The 17,332-nt window shown below is 41.0% G+C and overlaps 1 protein-coding gene across 1 annotated transcript in view; it reads right to left on the bottom strand.

Moving 5' to 3' along the window:
• Positions 1-16,033, bottom strand: part of NDFIP1 (Nedd4 family interacting protein 1) — a 66,432-nt gene extending 50,399 nt beyond the window's left edge. Inside the window, exon 1 of the mRNA XM_049873947.1 lies at positions 15,756-16,033. Coding sequence (XP_049729904.1) covers positions 15,756-15,818 — 63 coding nt within the window. The 5' untranslated portion in view covers positions 15,819-16,033. The remainder of the gene's footprint in view (positions 1-15,755) is intronic.
• Between the last annotated feature and the right edge of the window lie 1,299 nt (positions 16,034-17,332).

Raw genomic sequence — 17,332 nt, 5'->3', positions numbered from 1 at the left:
CACCAACCTTTCAGTTAGCAGCCAAGCACTTAACCATTGCGCCACCACAGCTTCTTAAAAAGTGGGATGTTCTACGTTAAAAAGACAGTGGCAGAGCCATGCCTACAACCCAGGGGTATACTGCTTGGTTCTGCCAGCCTCCATAAGGTTCCATGACTCTCTCAGTGATGTTCCAAAAGCTATGCTTGCTTGTTAGTCCTGGAATAGAACATAATCAGGCAGAGAATACACATGGAAAAAGGTATTCTATTCAAGAGGGTCTTCTCTGATTCAGGTCTAGTCATGAGGTTCCCTTTTCCTGAGAGAGCAATGGAGACATCCAAGACATGGATACATCCTGTATTTAATGCCTTTTCCTCCACCTCATAATCACAGAATGTTCGATCCTGCAATGTGTTCAGCTGCTAGATTAATTTAACACCACTCAATAAATGTGTGAGGTTTTGACTCATATGGGGCTAAGGATACAATATTGAACTTGGCTGGAGTTTCTGACCTGAAGTTTAGCAAATAAGACAATCAAAGAAGTAATTGCAGTGATAACATTCCAGTTAAAGAAAAGATTAAATGCACACACATTTACCTCTTATCCCTTCCAAAACACTTTAAAAAGTAAATATAAGTAGTTTTGTTAGTTTTAAGGCAAAAATCTACAAAGACAAGTAACAGGAGAGGAAGCAGCAATAAAATCCTAGAAGCTGGAAGCAGGATGAGAAGTGGTAACTTAGCAGATCGAAGAAAGCTGAATCCTAAACCAGAAGGCAGAAAAGCAACATGCCTTCAGTACACCTGCAAAAGACTCAAGAAATCCATGGCACCAGGTACCAGGGGAAGCAGGGGTGAAAATGAGATTCAAAAACAGGAAGAGAGTCTGGAGAAAGCAGTTAAACACACATACCTTCCAGGATCTCCATAAGAAGACTAGAGGCTTATCCACTTGAGAGAGTAAAGCTTTGGGCTGGGGACACCAGTGTTGAGGCGAAAGAGTGCATACCAGAAAATGGGTGATTAAGTAAAGCGATTATGCTCAATGTTGAGCTATCCCAGAATACTAGCAACCAGGTCAATTCTCTGGGGAAACTGGCCAGCCCAAGAGAAAAGACCTAAAAGACTGATACCCAATAAATCAGCCTAGTCAGGTTACCCTCTGGTACAGGCCACATCAACAAGCTCCACCAAGCATACTGAGCTTTCAAAGTGCTTCACTTGATCATGAATTCTTAATCAAGGCGGCAAGGATCACTGGGCATCTGAGGAAAGCTTCTAATGTAAAAAAAAATATGACCAAATCAAAGAGAAAAGGCCATCATGGAAGAAACAACTATGCAAGATGAAGAACTCTTAAAAAAAAAAAAAAATCTCATAATCTCAGAGAGATAAGAGAAGAAATAAGAACCATTCAACAAGGGCAGTGTGCTATCAAAAAAAAAAAAAAGAGAAAGAGAGAGGAACAATTACAAGAGTTTTTGAAAATTAAATATGACAGCAGAAATTAAAAATTTATCAAAGAATTAGAAGATGAAATTAAGACAATCTCATAGAAAGCAGAGAAAAAGACACAGGTAGAAAATATGAAAAGACGTAAGAAAAATATTTTTAAAGAATCGGCATAAGTGTTCAAGATCCAAATAAATCCAGAGAAGAAAAAAACAAAGAAAAATAAATGCGTCTTTAAATTTCCCAGAACTACAGAACATGAGTTTCCAGGCCGAAAGGCCGACTGGGTGCCTGACACATGGATGAAAATAGATCCACACCAAGGTAGAACATAGTGAAATTTCAGAACACTGGAGATAAAGAGAAGCTCCTAAGAGCTTTGAGAGAGAGAGAAAGTAGGCCACATATAAAGAATCAGACATCAGAATGGCTTCAGGCTTCCTAATAGAAACACTGGCACCTAAACGCAATGGAGCATATGCCTTCAAAATTCTAAGGGAAAATGTTTACAACCCAGAAGGCTAATCAAATGTGCAGGTAGAAAAAATAATTTTAGATATGCAAAGTCTAAAACAAAAAAAAAAGTTAGCCCACTATGCATTCTTCTTAGAAAGCTAGTGAAGGTTGTACTCCATGAAAATGAGGCAGTAAACCAAGCAGAGGCCCCTAAGTGGCACAAACAGTTTGCACTCAAATGCTAACCTAAAGGTTGGTGGTTTAAACCCGCCCAGCGGTATTGTGGAAGAAAAGGCCTGGCAATCTGTTCTATTACGATTACAGCCAAGAAAACCCTATGGAGCAGTTCTACTCTGTAACACAACAACAAACCAAGAAAGGAAGCTACAAATCAAGGAAACGGGGCCTGAGTAAAAACACTGGGAATGGCTAAAATGACAACATTTGGGTTATATATATTTTGTTGTTGGGTGCCGTCAAGTCAATTCTGACTCATACTGACCCCATGTGACGAGGCAGAACTCCCCCATAGGGTTTCTTTGGCTGTAACCTTACTGAAGCAGATCACCAGGTCTTCCTCCCACAGAGTCACTAGGTGCATTCGAACCACCAACCTTTCAGTTAGCAGCCGTGCACCTAACCATTGCGCCACTAGGACTCCTTATATATATTTTACTGCAATAGAAGTTAAAAAAAGACTGAAAAAATAAATCCCAGGATGACAACTCAACAGCAAGCCTTGAAAGCAACCTTCTTGAAACAGGTCAGAAGGACAGGAAAAGATTCTGTAAGAAAATGAAATTGATACAATAATTAATGTCTTTAAACATCTTAAAATAATAATTAAGATAATTAGGAGAGATAAACAAATGCATAGAGACCAAAGCTTATTACTGGGTGGGTGGGAGGGAGAAATGGGGGACTACCGCTTAAGGGGTACTGAGTTTCTGTCAAGGGTGATAAAAAAAATTTAGAAGTCAATATTGGTCATGGTTGCACAATACAATGAATAGAATTAAAGTCACTGATATGGCAAATCTATTTTTATATATATTCTACCACAATAAAAAAAATTATTAGGTGAGCATCTGAGGATGAATTAGTAGCATTAGTAAATCTAGGATATTGTGGGTTGAACTATGTTCTCAAAAAAAGATACATTGAAGTTCTAACCCCTAGTACCTGTGAACGTGACCTGATTGGAAGTAAGGCCTTTATAGATGTAATCAAGTTAAAATAAGGTCATACTAGGTCAGTTACCCATTTACCCACTGCGGTCGAGTCGATTCCGACTCATAGCGACCCTGTAGGACAGAGTGAAACTGCCCCGTAGAGTTTCCAAGGAGTGCCTGGCGGATTTGAACTGCCGACCTCTTGGTTAGCAGCTGTAGCACTTCACCACTACGCCACCAGGGTTTCCTACTTGATTAGGGTGGGCCCTAAATCCAACGACTGGTGTCCTCATAAGCAGAGATCTGGAGACACACAGATACAGAGACTGAAGTGATGCAGCTACAAGCCAAAGAATGCCAGCAACCATCAGAGGCTAGAAGAGACAAGGAAACATTCTTCCCTAGAACCAGAGAAAGCATGGCTCTGCTGACACTTTGATTTCAGACTTCTAGCCTCCTAGAATTGTGAGAGAATAAATTTCTGTTGTTTTAAGCCAAGTTTGTGGTACTTTGTTATGACAGCCCTAGGAAACTAATGCAGATATGTACGTAGAAAACTAAGCAAACAACGAAATAATAATTATTATTAACTTTAGGGAAAATAAAGTGCTATTCAGGCAAGGAAAAGTAATCACAGTATAATACATGTCTCAGCTATGAAAAGAGTTTATTATTGTCAATTACTGCAGATGCTAAATACTGATCTAACCACATTATGGCTATAACTAAATAAGGAAAATAAGGGACAGGAAGTGTGAGTATACTCAGTTGTGGGAGGGTGGTAAAGGAAACTTAAATCCTTATTTCCCATGGTGGGAAGTCAATTTAAAAAAATGCTGAAAACTGTGCCTCCTTAAAAAGCTAGAAATAGAAATACCATATGATCCAGCAATCCCACTCCTAGCGATATATCCTAGAGAAATAAAAGCTATCACATGAATACATATATGCACACCCATAATCACCGCATCACTGTTCACAATAGCAAAAAGATGGGAACAACCTAAGTGCCCATCAACAGTTGAATGAATAAACAAATTATGGTACATATACACAATGGAATACTACCCAACAATAAAGAACAGTGATGAATCTGTGAAACATCTCACAACATGGATGAATCTCGAAGGCGTTATGCTGAGTGAACTAAGTCTATCACAAAAGGACAAATATTGTTATGAGATCACTATCATAAAAGCTGAAGAAAAAGTTTACACACAGAAAAAAACAATCTTTGATGGTTACGAGGGGGATAGGGGAAATCACGAACTACTGTTAACTTTGGTGACAGGAAAGACACACGATACAGGGGAAGTCAGCACAACTTGACCAAGGGAAAGCTATAGAAGCTTCCTAGACACATCCAAACACCTTGAGGGACGGAGTTACTGGGACTGAGGGCTGGGGACCAAGGTCTCAAGGAACATCTAGGTCATTTGGCATAACAAAGTTCATAAAGAAAATGTTCTACATCCAGCTTTGGCGAATAGTGTCTAGGGTCTAAAAAGCTTGCAAGCGGCCATCTAAAATACATATATTGGGCCCGTCATGTTTGGCGTAAAGGAGAGTGAAGAAAACCAGAGACACTAGGAAAATATCAGCCCAGAGAGCTAACTGAACGTGTAAACCACAGTCTCCACCAGCCTAAGCCCGGAAGAACTACACAGTGCCAAGTTACCACCATTACAATAAAGGGCTCTGTACAGAGCAGGTGATAAATGTAGAACAAAATACAAATTCACAAAAAAATACCAGACTTACTCGTCTGACAGGGACCGGAGAAACCCCTGAGACTATGGCCCCCGGATACCCTGTTAACTCAGAACTGAAGCCACTCCTGAAGTCCACCTTTTGACCAAAGGTTAGACAGGCCTATAAAACAAGCAATAACACACATGAGGAACATACTTCTCAGTTCAATCAAGTATACAAGACCAAATGGGGAACACCTGCCCAAAGCAAAGACGAGAGGGCAAGAAGGGACAGGAACCCTGGATGAATGAACACGGGGAACCAAGGTGTAAAGGGAAAGAGACAGAGTGCTCACACACTGCAGGGATCACAACTGATATCACAAAACAATTTGTGTATAAACTTTTTAACGAGAAACTACTTTGTGCTGTAAACTTTCACCTAAAACATAATAAAAAAATTTTTTTTAAATACTGAAAACTAACAAAATCAAGAAGTACACACTATAAGTGTTATTTAGCTGCCAAAACCAAAAAAACCAAACCCAGTGCCGTTGAGTCGATTCTGACTCATAGCAACCCTAGAGGACAGAGTAGAACTGCCCCATAGTTTCCAAGGGGTGCTTGGCAGATTCAAACTGTTGACCCTTTGGTTAGCAGCTGTAGCACTTAACCACTACTCTGCCAGGGTTTCCATTATTTAGCTACAGGGATACCAAAATAACTTAAAAAAAAAAAAAAAACAGTTACAAGAGCCAAAGGGCAAGCAAGTACTGAACTGCTGCGTTTAGTAATAATGCTAATACATCCGACTACCTATGGACCTGTGTAACTTTGATATAAGTCAACTTTGAATCCAAACTATCCTGAGGTCACCTTTTAGCTAAATAACAGACTGGCTCATAAAATAAAGGATATTATCAATGAGTACTAAGAACCTTTAAAAAAAATCATCTGTATGAGACCAAACGGTCAATGATTACTGTAAAACAAAGATGAAAGGGTAAGGGGACAGGGAAACCAGATTACTGGAACATCCAGAAGAGGTTTAATGACAATGTTAACACATTGTGGAAAATGTAACCAATGTCTCTGAATGATCCCTGTAGGATTGTTAAATGGAAACCTAATCTGCTGTGTCAACTTTCACTGAAAACACAATAAAACAGTATTTTAAAAAATAATACTAGAAATAAAAGAGCTTCTTTTAAAAAATAAAGGCTAAGAACACTTTAAAAATTCCTGTTTTCTTGCCTTTAAAAGACTGATTAATTTTCCTGATTTTGAAAAGTATTATTAATTTTTGCCATCATACACAATGTTTATTTGAAGCTGACCAGAAGGTAAAGACTTACAAACAGAATATTTTAACAACTCCAAAATTACAAAACAGCATACTACACTTATCACTGCCTCATTCTTTTAAAATATACTAAACAGGTATTTTACATATATTTTTTAACCATACACAATTTTTTTTAACTTTTGGCATATATATATAGTTACCCATTTATATTTTACTGACTTCACTTTAAAAAATAATTTTTAATCAAGAAAGAAATTTGCTAGCTCATGGGTATAATGCTGTCCCTTTGGGTTAAAACTACCAACTTCTACCAACCAAAACAATTATAAAGCTGGTAGTCCAGCTACCTCATCGCAAAAAAGAAAAAATGAGGATAACCTCATAGCTATCTACTTCATGTCAGAAGCTGGACCGTTTACTAATCAAAATGTTTTAATAAAGTCCTTTTATGTTCTCCTGAATTTGCCCCTACTTAAAAAAAAAAAAAAAAAATTTTTTTTTTTTTTAGACATGGGCCAAGGTGAGCCTGCCAGATGCTAAGTCTATCTTATAAGCTTAAAAATCTGCTCATTACTACAGTTACGTGAAAAGTTTGAATGCTACAAACATAAGGCTCCTAAAATGAAAGGCTCATAAGTCTGAGAACACTGTATTCCTGATTCCCTAGTCTACCAAACTTCACCTCAGGACATGAGGACACAGGAAACAGCAAAATGAACACTGAACTCTACGAAGTATCGTAGTGTTCAAAGGGACTTGCGTTTTACCTGCAGTGCTTTCAATTTTTACAGGTTTGTAATCAAAATTTTAATGTTTACAGTGAATCTGGATAACATATAAGGGTGTTATTTTATACTATTCTTGCAGCTTTCTGTAAGTTTGAAAGTACTGCCAAATAATAGTTTTTTTTAGGATTAAAATAATTATTAATAGAAAATTTGGAAAATTAAAAGGTAGGGAAATCACTCCTACCTTTTTTAAAAAGTATTGTTTATAAAAAGAAGGAAAAAAAAGACACTATACATGTGTCAAAACCTATAGAACTTTATGGCACATAGAGTGAACCGCAATATATACAAATTAAAAAAAAAAAAAACATTTAGGAGGTTGGAGGATCAAGGATAGAATGCAGAACATGACAAAACAATCTAACTCATATAAAGGTATGAAACAATCTCAATGAAGGGGGGGGAGGTGCTGACCTAAGTAACTTTGGAAATGAGTGGAGTCTACGAAGATAAAGGCAAAAGAAACTATGTAAACATCTGTACTCCAGTTGATAAAATTGTTTTCTGTGGGGGTATGGTTAACACTTCTGATACTGTGTGGTACAATAAATTACTTTATATGGCCCTTCTAGCCACAGTCTTTGTGACTCATACACAGTGACCGAGTAGGACCATGCAAATATGGTATATAGAACTCTAAGGAAGGGACTGGTCAGTTTTGCCAATCCGCTAGGCTTAAAATGAGCCAAATCAGAGGCGAGAGGAGAGGATCTCATCACCACCAAGAAAGAAGAGCCAGGAGTGGAGCTGTAATACGGAAGACAGAAGGAGAACTGTAACACCGGAGATGTCAAGAAGCAGCAGCAGAGGAAAAGGCAGCAGCAGAAGCAGGAGACCTGGCAGGAGGCTTCCTGGCCCACAGAGCAAGAAAGCTGAGCACGTTCAGGCAGGACGCTTGCTGGCAGAGTAGTGTGCCTCCAGGCATTTGGTGAAGCTAGGTTTGCCAACCCACAGAGCTAGAGCTGTGCACCTTCAGGCCGAGGCTTACTGGTGGAGTAGGGTGCCTCTGGGCACTTACTGGCAGAGTTAAAGAGCTTTGTAACACTTGCCTGAGCAGGGCAGAGGCTAGGCTGAAGGGCCAAGGATGAGGGAGAGAGCTGCCTGTGGGCACAGCTGAGAAGAGGCTGTCCTGATTAAAGAACTATATCCTGAGTGTTCCTGAGCCTGAATTGTAACTGTTACTTCCCTAATAAACCCCATAATCGTGAGTATTATCTGTGAGTTCCATGCGGTCGCTGCAACGAATTATCGAACCTAGCCAAGAAGTAGAGCGCCGTGGGAGGGCCGGTTGGCGTCAGAAGTGGTAAAAAGGGCTGGTGAGAGCTTTTTTAAAAAAAAAAAAAAGCAAAGAAGAGTTCATAGTTTATTAGTGGTTACAAGGGTCGGGGCGGGGGGAGAAAGAGGGAGCCACTGTTGCTTAGGGAGCACTGAACTGCTAAGGGCGACGGAAAAATTGGGGAACAGTGATGGTGGATGTACGACATGATCAAAGTTATTAACGTCACTGAATTGTACCTGTAAAAAATGTTGAAATGGCAAATGTTTTGTTATAAATATACTTAGCACAATTTTTTTAAAAAAGTGAAGGAAATGTAAGAAAAAAGCCAAAAGAAAGCATACCGAATTTGAAGAGCAGTTACACCCCTGTGGAGGAAATGGAAATCAGGTTTTTTCCTTTACAAAGTTACTGCTTGAATCTAGCATGTGCACATAATGTATCCATGTACTACTGTACAACAAGAAAAGTTTAATTTTAAATGATACATTCAATCATTGAATGATAAAATGAAACTGTGATTAAACAGAAGCGTAAACACTTATATTTCCATTCATAATATACCCAATCTCCAGAAAGACCTCCAAATTACATTCACACCTCTGATTATGGTTACTAACTGAAGATAAGCAGTCAAGGATTACGCTAAACTGGTAGGTGGGTGAGGGGAAAAAGAAATATACATGTGAAAAGAACTGCCTTAATCAATAAGTAAATATTTTACTAGAAACGTCCTTAAGCTTGATTAGTATTTAAAACTTGGTTTAGTATTTAGGGCTTTTTTAAAATATATGTACTGCATTGGGCAAATCTGCTGCAGAAGATGTCTTTCAAGTGTTAAAAAGCAAAGATGTCACTTTGAGGACTAAGGTGCACCTGACCCAGGCCATGGTGTTCTCAATCGCCTCATATGCATGTGAAACCTGGACAATGAATAAGGACAACCGAAGAAGATCTGATGCCTTTGAGTTATGGTGTCGGCAAAGAATACTGAATAAATATATCATGGACTGCCAGAAGAATGAACAAATCTGTCTTGGAAGAAATACAGCCAGAATGCTTCTTAGAAGCTAGGATGGTGAGGCTTAAGTATTTTGGACATGTTATTCAGAAGGACATCATGCTGGGTAAAGTAGAGGGTCAACAAAAAAGAAGACCCTCAACAAGAGAGATTAATACAGTGGCTGAAACGATGGGCTCGAGCATAGCAATGACTGTGAGGATGGTGCAGGTCTGGGCAGTGTTTCATTCTGTTGTACATAGGTTCGCTATGAGTTGGAACCAACTTGATGGCACCTTAACAGCAACAACATGTTATTCAGAGAAATAATGAGCCAGCCTAATTGTAAAGCAGGATGTGCTAAGTGATGTCTGATAAACCCTACTTTATTACTACATTTAGCGAAGGGCAAGAACTCATCCTGTACTTTTACCTAGGCAGCCAGTGGAACCAACTACAATTGGAAAAAAACGTAAAGCCCAGTAAATTTAATATATAATAGTTACCAGTTGTCTGGCTTACTGCCAAAAATAACTTGAGAATAAACATGAGACCATCAAGCTGTTTTCAGCATTAATCTCTAGTTAAAGTGTTAAAAATTGCTTATTTAAATAAGCATCAGCTACTACTATAAGAATATGTTTCCACTAAGCAATTGTACTTATTCAAATATAAGAAAAAATTATTAAGAAGACAAAATAATTATTTTAAAGCCCTAAGAACAAATAAATCTGAGGCTGTCACCTGAATTTATTTCTTCAAGCTTTCCTTTTTTTTTATTAATACAAAGTCAAAATAGGATTTGTATTTAATATTTATAATATACTGTAATCTCAAGTAATGGAATATAATTAGTGTCTAGGATAAAGTGACAAAGTTATCTGCAGGCGAACCAGTGGGTGGCATCGCCTCAGAGTACGACTCACTAGAGCAGCGCAACTGGGCCTTGGTTTCTGCCAGACCAGGGAGTTGTGCCTTGTTTGCGCCACACAGATGGAAGGATTTAGCCAATTAAATCTCCTCTAACAAGGGGTCACCAGCGGGGCCAGCAAGAAATTAAGAATGGATAAACAGGAACCTACCATTGCTACAAAAACAACACAAAGCACGTAGCTTACCAGAGTGAGTCAAATCAAATACAAAGAACAATCACAAATCCTGTCTCCATATCGTTAATAAATTACTAGTGCCTTATAATATACATTATTCCTCATGTGATAATGTGTTTAAAATACAATACCATTTATTGTTTAAAGGTACACCCAAAAATATTTACAGATAAAATGATACGATTTCTAGGATTTGCGCAAAATAATGGTGGAGAGCATAAATGAAACAAGGCTGGCCAGCCTTAATGGCTGCTTAAGCTGGATGATGGGTGCTATCATGAATTGAATTGTACTACCCCAAAATATTTGTCATCTTGGCTAGGCTAGGATACTCAGTATTGTGTGACTGTCCTCCATTTTGTGATCTGCTATAAATCCCAATTCCTACCTGTGGTTAATAAAGCAAGATTAGGTTATGTCAAGCAGGATTAGGGTGGGATGCAACACCCTTACTCAGGTCACAGCCCTGATCTGATGTAAAGGGAGTTCCCCTGGGGTGTGGCCTGAGTCACGTTTTATCTTACAAGAGATAAAAGGAGAGAGAAGCTGGCAGAGAGAAAGGGACCTGACCACCACCAAGAAAGAAAAGCTAGAAGCAAAGTACATCCTTTGGACCTAGGGACCCTGTGCTGAGAACCTCCTAGACCCAGGGGAAGACTGATGGCCAGACACATGTAGATCTCCAATGAATGCTGGGCCCACAGATGTTGAAAAGAGACAAGGACCTTCCCCCGGGCCAACAGAGAGAGAAAGCCTTCACCTAGAGCTGACGCCCTGAATTCAGACTTCTGGCCTCCTAAACTGTGAGAGAAAAAATTTGTTTGTTAAAGCCAGTCATTTGTGGTATTTCTATTACAACTAAGGTGCATAAGGTTTATTGTACTACTCTATTTTTGTTTATGTTTGAAATTTCCATAATAAAAAGTTGGAAATGCAAATAAATGTCATTAAGAAATAAATTCTACCCATCTTCCAATACTTTCTAAAAGTTTTCTTTGGTCAGTGACAACGTGGACCACAAATATAGCAAAATAAACTAAAAATCTGGACACCACATTTTAAGGGGCATTCTATGATATAATTATAATGACTTCTGACACTATTTGCGCCCTTCCCCAGGATGGTGACTTCGTCTAACACTTTAACATCATGAATGTGGTTTGGAATGCCAGAGATGAAATTCTTTCCCCAATTTATCAAAAAGTTCTCTACGATCCTGAGAGAACTTATCCAAGGTGTCATTCCCAATAGCTCTCCTACAAGGCCAGCAGGCTATACTACAAACTTACTGTCTTAGTCAAAGTTGATGGCTTTAACAAAGAGAAGTTTATTTCCTCACACTAAGGTGGGCTCAAAGTCCAAATTCAGGGCACCAGCTCCAGGGAAGGCTTTCTTTCTCTGTTGGCCTTCTCATCAATGTTCCCCTGGACTAGGAGCTTCTCCATGCAGGGACCCCAGGTCCAAAGGACACGCTCTGCTCCTGTCACTGTTTTTTTGGTGGTATGAGGTCCCTCTGTCTCTCTGCTCGCTTTTCTCTTTTATATCTCAAAAGAGACTGCCTCAAAACACAATCCGATCTTGTAGATTGAGTCCTGTCTCTAACACAACAGCCACCCATCTCCTTCATTAACATCATAGAGGCAGGATCTACAACATGCGGGAAAATCACATCAGATGACAAAATGGTGGACAATCACAGAATACCAGGAATCCTGGCCCAGCCAAACTGATACACACATTTTTGGGGGACATAATTCAGTTCATGGAAACCCTGGTGGCATAGTAGTTAAGAGCTATGGCTGCTAACCAGAAGGTCAGCAGTTTGAATCTACCTGGTGCTCCTTGGAATCATACGGGGCAGTTCTACTCTGTCCTATAGGGTCACTATGAGTCCGGATCCATTCCATGGCAACAGGTTTGTTTGAATTCAATCAATGACACTTACTGTTGACTCTCAAAAGCAGGCAACCACTTTAGCAGGCAATGAGTTAAGTCTAAAGCTAAGCATTCTGCAGTCTATCATTAAACCTATAAGGCAGTGTCATCATCACCCACTTACATTGAATTCAAATCCAAATATCTTGAAACACTTCACAAAGTATTTGGCAAAATTCATGATATAGGTAAAGACGTATTCCAGTGAGACAAAGAGGGCCCGAAATGGATGCCAGCGTCCTCAGAGCAAAATGTAAGACGTTTCTCAACGCTGGGCTATGGGCCTACAAAGGCCTTTCTGAAACACTGCTTCTGTAAGTTTGGATGTACAATCTCAGTTTCAAAATGCAAAAAGATTTAAAAAATAAAGCTGAAGGGAACCTATGAGCCCAGCCTTTCTGTACAGTCTGTCACAATGCCAAATTCAAGTTGTATACATATTGTACTACCAATAAAAAGACCATAAAGGCAACACCGTGTTTGCATTTGTGAATGAATCACAGTTTTCCATCACATTTACCTGGCTAGAGGGCCAGCTCAATTTGATTAACCAGATCACACAGAAGCCAGAACAGCCTTTTATGACAACTAGAGTATCATGCGTTTATCAAGTTGCCTGGACAATATACCAACATAGTGTAATTAAAAGCCTTTTAAATATATATATTCCTTGACCAAGGATTTTCACATCTAGAAATTTATACTAAGGGAATAGGTGAATATGTAGGTAAAAGAAACTTCAGTAAATAAAGTTGTAAACATCTTTAGTGACTATGAATAAGCAATTGATTAATAACGATTCAGTCACAGAATTACATGCTATGCACACTGGGGCAGTTCTACTCTGTCTTATAGGGTTGCTATGAGTCGCAATCGACTCGACGGCACTGGGATAGAAAGATATTTATAACATATTATATGAAAGAGCATGTTACAAATTTATATTAAAATATGAACCCATGTTTATTATATATCTATGTGTGCCTTTGTACATACATGTGTGTGCATGAATACACATACATGCAAATTTGTGAACACACATACTGGAGAATATGATGTACAAGAGCACATGTGGGTATGTAAGCACACGTGCACATGTGCAAAAGTGCATGCAAGTGTGATCAGGGGGGTCTACGGGATTGCACGTGGGTGTACAAAGATGTGCCTATACATGTATGCCTGAGCACAAAGAAATATATATGTATGTGTATATATTTGGAATCCCTGGTGGTGTAGTGGTTAAGTGCCATGGCTGCTAACCCAAGGGCTGGCAGTTTGAATCCGCCAGGCGCTCCTTGGAAACTCTATGGGGCCGTTCTGCTCTGTCCTATAGGGTTGCTATGAGTCAGAATCGATTCGACGGCACTGGGTTTGGTTTTGGTGTCTATATCTGCTAATGCATATGCCTATTATTTGGACCATGAATCCGTGTTTTAAGTAGATTTCTTAAATCTACTGCTAACTACTGACTTGTCTCTTGCTTCATTTTTCACTTCTGTCTTAAAACAGAGGCGAGGGAGATGGCTTTCCACAAACACAGACCAGGCTCTAAAACCCTGAGTAATCACTACTTAGAAGCTATGTGACCTTAAGTTCCTGAGCCTCTTTGAGTTTTGGTTTTCTCATCTATACAACAAGAATAACGGTAAATATCTCACAAAGGTTTTGTGAGGATTAAATGAGATATAGATGTAAAGCACTTAGTACTGCACTTGGTGCATAGTAAATGCTCAATCAATATTAGCTATCTTTATCTGTACACATGTACACTGGCTATGCTTGTGTATATTTATATAGCTGTAAGTCTACAAAGATACATATAAAAATATTAACTGTAGTTATCTATGGATGATAGAGTTTTGGTTGGTTTTGGGCTTGTTTTGCTTCTACGTATTTTACAATTTTTCTAGGAAGATCAGTTTTTCAAAATAATGATAATTTTAAAAAGAATAAAATAAAGATGGCCTGTCCCTGATATACCTCCTCCATTCTGCATATTTAAAGCTATTAAATATACACATGGTATATATAATTTTGATACCCCACCAAATTTTTCTTATTCCAGCAGTATCTTAGCATTACCTAATAGCTCAAGAAGATGGCAGTACAAAGAAAAACCACAGCTTTGTGCTTGTTTGCCTTATTCAAGTCAAGATGAAAAGAACGAATCAGATGACACTACAGGGTTAGTATAATATGCATACACCTTGGTGACAGTTAAGTGACATCTATCATTCACATTGTATTAAGGCAGTGAGGAACCCAGAGCCTTGCCCAAGGTCATACAAAAAAGCATGCGCCAGACCTCAGGCTGTGAGGAGATGTAAGGACTAGGCTGAACTGCAGTAATGTGGGCGTATTTTTGAAACCAAGAAGCTAAATTCTTAAACAGTCAACTGGGTAGTCCAGCCCTGGGGAGGAGGAAATTACAACACAGGGCTGATGACAGCAAAACAAACCAGTAAACTGGCCGCACCAGCATTAATCTACATGCTTTCATCATACTGGTTTCCCTTATTTGTAAAACATAAAATTGTACATCATCTAAGATAGGGCACTTGATTCCATAAAAGAGAAGGACTGACATCTGCATGCAAATTATACTGAAAGCACCTAAAAGGACAAAACGCAAGCAGGTACTTGAGGCTCCAATCAACATTAGTTAGTACCTAGCTCGATTTCCACAATTACGATTTGTTAGATTAAATACCTCTTAAAAATCCTGCAGCAGGTCCCTCTAAATTTCCGGGGGGAAACCCGGCTACAGACAGTAGCGAGAAAAATAAGCAGCTGTTTTCCCTGAGGCCTCAATTTATAAATCATACCCAAGATAATACTCCAATCATTCCCCTATACATTTCCTCCCCAGCTACGCTATTAAATCCTTAAAAAGTCATTTCCCGTTGTTTAAAACACACACACGCACACGCCCTGCGGCTTTCACCGTCGCTCGACATTTTGAGGCATCATCACAGCTAAATGTCGCCCTCTCCAAAAATCCACCGCTAACTGCGGACTTGTCTCTTGCTTCATTTTTTACTTTTGTCTTCAAACGAAGGCCAGGGGGATGGGTTTCCACACACACAGACCAGGCTCTGAAACCCTGAGTAATCGCATCTCGCTGCGACGAGCTGTCGGCGGCAGTAGCGGCGATTTTAATCTTTCTCCGCCCTGTTTCCATTTCCATCCATTTTATGGTTTTTGGTTTTTTTTTTTGTTGTTTTTTTTTTTCCTTTCCAAGGACATCAAACTAAGGGCGGAAAAGGGTAAAGGAAATGAATGCCCCAGGTCGACCCCTCCTGAGAGTGGCAGGTTCTGACCCAGGGATCCGCCCGCCCACGGCAATGCGGCAAGCCAGGCCGGGCGAAGGCTTTTCCACACCCCGGGGCCCGCCTGAGGTCGCGGAGGGACGCGCCCGGCCCGCGGCGACGTCGGAGCCGAGCCCGGGCTCCACCGCCCGGCCCAGGCCCAGTGCGGCCTGCTAAGCCCCGAGGTCGCGTTGGCCGCAGGCCGGGCCAGCGCGGCTCGAGGCGGCTGGCGGGAGGGCAGGAGCGGGGACCGGGGCGGGCCCCGAGTGCGGCTCACCTGCTGGTACCGGCTGCCGCAGGCCGGCTCGACTGCTGCCAGCGCCACCGCCGCCAACGCCATGGCGCAGCCGGACGCGGGGAAGGAGGGCGAACGAGCGAGCGAGCTGAGCGGGCGCTGTGGCCTGGGAGCGCCGGGGGCCGAGGGGGACGCGCCTCGGGGGTCCTCGATGGCCGTCGCCGCTCCTGGGCGAGACGCTGTCCTCCGGCTGCGATCGCCGCCGCCACCGAGCCTCGGACGCGGCCCCTCGAGAGGAGGCGGGGACCACGGCGACGCCACCGCCGCTGCGCCGCCGCCCCGCCCCCGGCTCCCGCCCTGCGCCACCGCCCTCGCGCAGCCGGGTCGGCCTCGCCCTGTGCGGCGGTCGAGCCGGTCCCCGCCCGGGGTGGGGTCCGCGCCCCCCGCCCCGACCTGGGCCTCCGAAGGTGTAGTGTTTGATTAGATTCTATTTAAAAACTAATTACCAACAGGCCACTCCCCAGATACGGCAGTACTGGTAATGAGCCCCCGTGCCAGACCCTGGACTTCACCCACGTTTTCTCATCGAACCCTATCAACCTCATGACACAGCCCAATTTTAGAGGAAGTCGTTGGTGCTCGGAAAGGTTGACAATGTTGCAGCGATCTAATCCCAGGTCTCCAGTTGCAAAACCTCGGCTTTTATTTATTGTGGCAGGCCGCCATCCTCACAGATCAGGGGTCAACCAACGACAGCGCAGGAGCCAAATTCGGTCAGCCATTGTGACCATGAAAAGCGTAACCAAAAAAAACCAAACCGAGTGCCTTTGAGTTGATTCCGACTCATAGCGACCCTTTAGAACAGAGTAGAACCATGAAAAATATATGAAATTCAAATTTCAGTTTCCAAATGTAAAGTTTTATTGGAACACAAACGCTTTCACTTGTTTAGTATGGCCAGCAAAGCCTGAAATACTATCTGGCCCTTTTCAGAGAAGCTCGCTGACCTTAAATCTCAAAGCCTGTGATAACAGCATCTTCGTGTTTATGCAGTCCTCTAGTGTTTTAACTGCTCCATCCCTGAATCCAAGGGCCATGTTTTCTGAATCAAACCTCTCTGGGGAGGTGACATGTAAACCAAAACTTGAAAGAGATTAGACATACTAAGAGCTTTAAGACTCATTAACAACCTGTGATATGCAGATGACACAACCTTGCTTGCTGAAAGTGAAGAAGACTTGAAGCGCTTACTGATGAAGATCAAAAGCCATACCCTTCAGTATAGGTGACACCTCAGCATAAAGAAAACAAAAATTCTCACAACTGGACCAATAAGCAACATCCTGATGAACAGAAAATATTGATGTTGTCAAGAATTTCATTTCACTGGATCCACAATCAACACCCATGGAAGCAGCAGTCAAGAAATCAAATGACGTATTAACCCCAGACCCAGTGCCGTCGAGTCGATTCCAACTCATCAGGCAAATCTGCTGTAAAAAGCCTCTGTTAAGTGTTAAAAAGCAAAGATGTCACTTTGAGGACTAAGGTGTGCCTGACTCAAGGTGTTTTCAATCACCTCATGTGCATATGAGCACATGAAAGCTGGACAATGAATA

This window comes from Elephas maximus, chromosome 2 (assembly GCF_024166365.1).
Source record: "Elephas maximus indicus isolate mEleMax1 chromosome 2, mEleMax1 primary haplotype, whole genome shotgun sequence".
Classification (NCBI taxonomy): domain Eukaryota; kingdom Metazoa; phylum Chordata; class Mammalia; order Proboscidea; family Elephantidae; genus Elephas; species Elephas maximus.
Note: the sequence above shows the minus strand (reverse complement) of the source record. Positions and strands in the feature narration are given on the sequence as shown.